The sequence below is a fragment of the Phaethon lepturus genome, unplaced genomic scaffold, assembly GCF_000687285.1.
Source record: "Phaethon lepturus isolate BGI_N335 unplaced genomic scaffold, ASM68728v1 scaffold45715, whole genome shotgun sequence".
NCBI classification, from domain to species: domain Eukaryota; kingdom Metazoa; phylum Chordata; class Aves; order Phaethontiformes; family Phaethontidae; genus Phaethon; species Phaethon lepturus.
Window position 1 is genome coordinate 792 of NW_010540649.1, and position 5,746 is coordinate 6,537.

Consider the following 5,746-nt stretch of genomic DNA (forward strand, 5'->3'; position numbering starts at 1 on the left):
GGTGCTACGGCATGACACCAGCCCGCCGCTGGTCTGCGGAGAAAGCCAGCCCGTGGCTGGGCGCACATCTGCGCTGCGTCTGGGCCCAACGCCCAGGGGCTCCAGCGCTTGCGGATGCTCGGGATGCGGTTTGCCAAGGAGGAGGCTGACGTGGGGTAGATGCTGGTGGCTGCTCAGCCGTCCTGCCCCGCTCTCCCGCAGGTCATTGTCCAGCGGTCGCTCTCTGCTAAGAGCCTGAGTCACGCCAAGGCCGGCTCCATCTTGGCCAGCTACCTGAAGATGCTGCCCTTGTTCGTTATCATCATGCCGGGGATGATCAGCAGGGTCCTGTACCCAGGTAAGCGCCACGCGGACGCAGAGCTGGCAGGACGGGTATTTTGCCTGTCGCTAAGGGGTCAGTGGGAGGGGGGCTTGTCTGGAAACCCCTGCTCTGCACAGACCGGGAAGGAGAGGGACGGGAGAGGACCCGAGTGTCCCGGCGCTCATCAGCCAGCATCAGCCAGCGCCACTGCCCGCCATTAGCCGCGCAGCTGATGCGGACAGGGTTGCGTGTGTTTAGGCAAGGCAATGCTCCAGGGGTAACCTGGGTGCTGCCTTCAAAACGCCACGGAAAACATGACGTTTGCCCTGCGTGAGCCTCCGCCTGCGTTTTGGGCTACGCTGTGCTTGGGACCAGCACGTCAGAAACGTGGACCCAGAACAAAAATGTTTGGTGGGGGTTGACGGTGATGCCTGTCGGATTCGAGGTTTCTAGAGAGTTAATCAAGGCTTGCGCTGGTTTATTATTTTTACACATGGCAGAAACTACTCTCTGCACATTTCCATCAGCTGAGCGCTGGCTTTCCTAACCCTGATGGCGTGTTAATTATCTGCCTTTCATCAAAGAGACAGAACAAGTTACTGCAGGAACACCGACATACCCAGCCACTCCGAGCGAGGTGGCACCCGGGACCTGGGTCACAGAGCATCAAAGGGCTCAGTGCTCCTCGCCCTGCACGGCTCCGCAGGGCGTGAGGGGGTATTCGATGTGCGAGGATTAAAACCCTGCCCTGAGCTCCGTGTCGCTGACTGGGAAGGGAGAAGCTAGTGGGCTCTGGGCTAGTAAATTTAATTCCCTGTAAATACGGATTAGGTGCTCAGCTGGGGTAACCTCAGGTGGCTTCAGTGATTTCAGCTGCTGATTTAGCCCTGGGGGTTTAAATGCCCTGAAAACAGCGGGTAGGGAGCCTTGAGAAACCAAAATGTTTAGTGGTGTTGCAAGAGGCTTCAGCACTTGGGTGGAAATAGGGGATTGACCTTGCGCTCCCCCTGTTTGGATGGGGTGATGCTCCTGCAGTGGGTTGCTGGCATGCACCTTGTTGGGGTGACAAGGTCTGGCGTCGCTTGTGGATCCGCCACGAAGCTGCTGACTGCAACACTCGCCCACAGAGGTTGCCGTCCCTGTTTCTCCGCTGCCTTGCTCTGCCTAATTATGTGTCCGAGTGCTTTTGCTTTGATGCTAATCACCTTTGCAAGGAGCTAGAAAACAAGCCTGAGAAGGACATGCCTACATGCACAGTCTGTCCCTGGCTGGGCATGATGCTACTGCTGATGGGCTGTGGGATGGCCACAGGGCTCCGTCCTACAGCCCGATGCCATGGGGTAATCTTTAATTCCCAAAAACGTCCCCTTTACCAGCTGTTCCCATTGCATTCCCAGGCACTAAGAGCTGTGGCATGGCCACCACCTTCCTGACCAAGAGCACCTCTTGGGTGACTCCTACCATCACCGCGTGTAGGGCGTTATTCTCCTCTATGGGAAGTCTGATCTCAGCATCTAGGACGCGACACCAAAGCTAGGAATGACACCACGCCTTGGCTGAGCTGGCTGGGTCACCTCCAGGCTTGCAACCTTTGTTGGGTGGAGAAACATAGGGAAGGTTATAGCAAAACGTCCTACCTGTGTAGCACTGCTGGGGTAGGAGCTGTTGCCATCCAGGATGGTGCGGGGCAGCACACACCTAATCTCCACGGCGTTGCTCCTCCTCTTCGTCACATCCTCCACACGGACATGCTTCAGGGATGGGAGGCTCCCCAGGGGGCTGAGGAAGGTTCCCCGGCTGATGTGAGGGTCACTGAGCTTCCTCTGCATGGGAAGGATCTCCCCATTGTGGGTGACATCCGAGTTGGTTCGCCGGAGCGGCCCGTACCGATCCCTCACCTCAAAGTACTCGTCTGAGATGGAAGAGGCGTTGGAGCGGCGGTAGCTGTGGTCAGCAGAGCTGCTGGAGTAGCTCTCCTGGTCACTGAGAGTGATGTACTCCTCCTCCTCCTCCTCCTCTTCCCCCAGCCCGTTGAGGGCACAGGGAGGCCCTTTGTCCTCCCGTGGCCCTGCCACTGGCTGGAGATGGCAGGTCTCCACTGAGGCTCCGTTGGGGTTCTCTGGTTCCTGCTTCACATCCATGTGGTCGGCCGGTGGTGGTTGTGTGTCACCCTCCAGGGCAGTGCCACTGTCACAGGGTGTAATGACTTTGGTCATGATGACACCAACAGGGATGGTCCTTGGCTTTGGAACTGGGGGTTTGATGTCCTCCAGTGTCTCCTCTGGTGGCTTCAAGCGGTGGCCCAAGGGTGAAGTGGCAAACGTTCCTGCTTGCTTTGTTGTCCAGCTGGCGCCTTCGAAGGGGCTGGTAGCGGGGGCTGCAGGAGCTTCCATGGGGGTCTGTAGGGTCTGTTTTTGGCAGGGGGACACCAGAGGTGGCTCTTGGTCTGAGTTTTTCTTGGCCTCCATCTCCCTGTTCTTCAGCATCTGCCGGTGCTGGGCACTGGCCTGGGAGACGTCACAGACTTTGATGCGGTTCATCTGCGAGAGCTTCACGTTCTTTATCTTGGGGTCGATAATGTTGATGTAGCCCAAGACTTCGCTTCCGGGCTCGGGGTCAGGCTCGACCCAGGTGGGCAGATAGTCAAACATGTTGGCTTTCTCTAGATTCAGGAGGCCGGGGTGGATGAGCAGGGAGAGGTCTGCCATGTCGCCGTGCCTGTCACCCACGTGGCCCTCAGGCAGGGCTTTGCCTTTGTTGTCTGTTTTCTGGTTTTTGTCCTGGTTCTCGGATGAAGTCTTGCTGACCTGGTCAGCGCTCTTGGCCTTCACCAGGGCGTATTTAGGGTTTATCAACTTCTTCACCACGGCATTGGCGGGGGTCACCGGCACGACGGAGGGCAGCGTTACGGGCTCGGGTTCAGGCTCTTCACCCATGGAGATGGACTTGAGGCTCACCCCCTTGGACATGAGGTAGAGCTCCTGGAACTGCTTGTCGAATGCCTCCACCACTTGGCCCGAGAGGACCGTGATGACATTTCGGTCCGTCCTCGCCGCAGACCAGGTGAAGCTGGAACAGAAACGCATTGGAAACCGTCTGAGCGCTTACTGGTAAATAACACGCCTCTCCCCAAGCCTGGCTTTCCCCAGGGGATTGATGGTGCTAGCAGGGACATGATCTCGCTGTAAACATTAATCATAATGAGATCGAAGAAACAGCTCTCGTCCCACGTTAGAATGAAGGGTTGAAATCTTGAGCACACTGAAACTTGAAGTAAAAACCAAAAAGTATTCGCTGTGGGCCAGTTAGTTTTTCACTTTAGCGTTGGCCGCTTTTCCTTTCTCAGTTTGGGTTAGTTAAGAAAAGCGACTCATAAATGGATGTGGTTTTTGTTGCAGCCAGAAAGTAGGAAATGTTTCAGTTCCCTGTTTATGAAACTTGTCTTTTAGAGCTGAAAAGCTTACCGAGACTGATCTATTCCTCCTAATGGAAGTTTTCACTTGGATAAATTGGAAAATACTTTGGGTAGGAAATGTTTAACTGGAAAAGCTGAGGTTGACGTGAGAGCTAGGACTGGCTGCGGTTTGGTGCTTTTGTCCTTCCTTGTGCTCATCACATCCATTGGCAGAAGCACTTGGTGTGTCCCACGACCTCCGAGAGGGAGGGTTGTCCTAGACCTGGCTGTGGGGTGGTGGGGACCCCTTGGGTCCCACTCCAAATCACAGGCTGGCCTTGCAAAATCATCTCCCAGTTTAGGAGGAAGGGAGCAAGACTGGCACAGGGCCCTGGGGCCATGCTGGGCAGAGACCAGGCCTTTGACCAAGGCCTCCATGGGGTGGGCAAGAGGAGACATTGCTGGTTACCTGTAGGATCCACACACAGCCCGGTCCCCGTCCACAAACATGAACTTCTGGGCCAAAGCCCCTTTGAACTTGGTGGCTGAGCGCGTGAAAAACTCTGTCCCCCCCGTGCTCCGGACTCGCAGGTTCTGCAAAGCAAAGGCAGAGGCGTGAGTGGGAGCAGGAGCAGAGGGCTGGTCTTCAGAGCATCGTTCACCCCTCCATTGGTGACCCCATGGATGCTCCACAGCCCCTCTGAGGAGTGGGAAACGCTTTTCATGGCCAGCTCGGAGGAGGCCACAGCGATGCGAAGATAACGTGACTTGCCCGAGGTCACGCAGCAAACCATGCACTTGGCTTCAGGAATTTCCTGCTTTGCCCATGCGTTGGGCAGCGTTTTCTACCTCTCGGACTCAGCCGCTGCCTGCGTCCGCGGGTGAGCAGCGTGTGGTAGTGCTGCCGAATGCTTCCCTTCTCCTGCGATCTACGCAGATGCCACCGTGGGAGAGGTCTTGCTTCACCTCCTCCCCAGCGGGAGATGTAGAAGGGCTTTCAGGGGGACGTGGTGACCCCAGGACAGCTCAGTGGGCTTGTCCTCCACCAGGCTCTCCCCTCGCTCTGCTCCTGAATCTGAGCGCCTACCCCTGCTTTTAGGGCTGGGTGGGGAAAAACAAACAAAAAAAACCGACAGTGGGGCAACATTTTTTCATCCCCGGGAAACGAAACCCAGGGCACGTCCCGCAGCAGGTCCCTGCGGAGGTGGCCGGGGAGCTGGGTGCCGTCCCCGCAGGGAGCCCGGGCGCCGAGCGGCAGCCCTGGCTCTGGGAAAATGGTTTTTGTCGTCGGTCTGGCTCACGCCTCTGCGTCTCCGTGGAGGGCAGCAGCACATTTTTGCAGCTGAGCAGATAGCATCTTTCCCTGCAAATGGTCTCCCTTGGGTGGGGAGAAAATATTTTTCTTATGAAAGTACCTGCATTCCTCCTGTTTCTGCCGGGATGTTGGTAATGCCATTGCTAAAGGCACCGCGGCGTCACTAGGTCGTGCCCTCCATGGTTTTGGTTTTTTTTTTGTGTGGTGTAAATACCAGAAGTATTTGTCTTCCCCACCTCCAGCCTTCCTCATCTGCTCCCCTGGGGTCTCCTCTCTCCCTGTAGACCGCGACCTGGCGCAGCCCTAAGCCCGGGTACAAGCCGAGCTTGGGCACCGCTGGTCCCCGCTCCCCCACGCCTGGCAGGAGGGACAGTGATGCAACGCTGGGCGTAGCGTGATGCAAAAGCAAAGGTTTTCCTGACCGGGTTATCCAGGGAAGTTTTACACACTGAGTGGAGAAGTTTGGGGTTTTTTTTGGTGCATTTGATTTTTATTTTTTTTTCCCCTTAGCGTTTGCCTTTTTGCCTGGTGTGGAAACGGGCGCTGAGCACCCAGTCTGTGGCAGCGGGCAGCACTGGGGGTGCTGGGGGCTGGCTGGCGAGCAGGTTGGGGTGGCAATTCCCATCCCTGTCCCCTGTTATCCCTACACACGGGGCTGCCGAGCGAGCGGGGGTGCCCCGGGGGTGCACGCCGGCCGTAACGCTGGCACCCAGGGCCGAGCTCACAGCTCTCCCAG

At 56.9% G+C, this 5,746-nt stretch overlaps 1 protein-coding gene across 1 annotated transcript; it reads right to left on the bottom strand.

Annotated features, from left to right (window-relative positions):
* Positions 1–1,196: 1,196 nt before the first annotated feature.
* Positions 1,197–4,289, bottom strand: LOC104621103 (protein FAM83G-like; the record flags this gene model as incomplete). The annotated part of the gene is made up of 3 exons (XM_010287499.1): positions 1,197–1,205; positions 1,939–3,370; positions 4,165–4,289. Coding segments are annotated over 3 exons (1,566 nt in total), but the record flags the coding sequence as incomplete, so codon positions are not given.
* Positions 4,290–5,746: the final 1,457 nt, after the last annotated feature.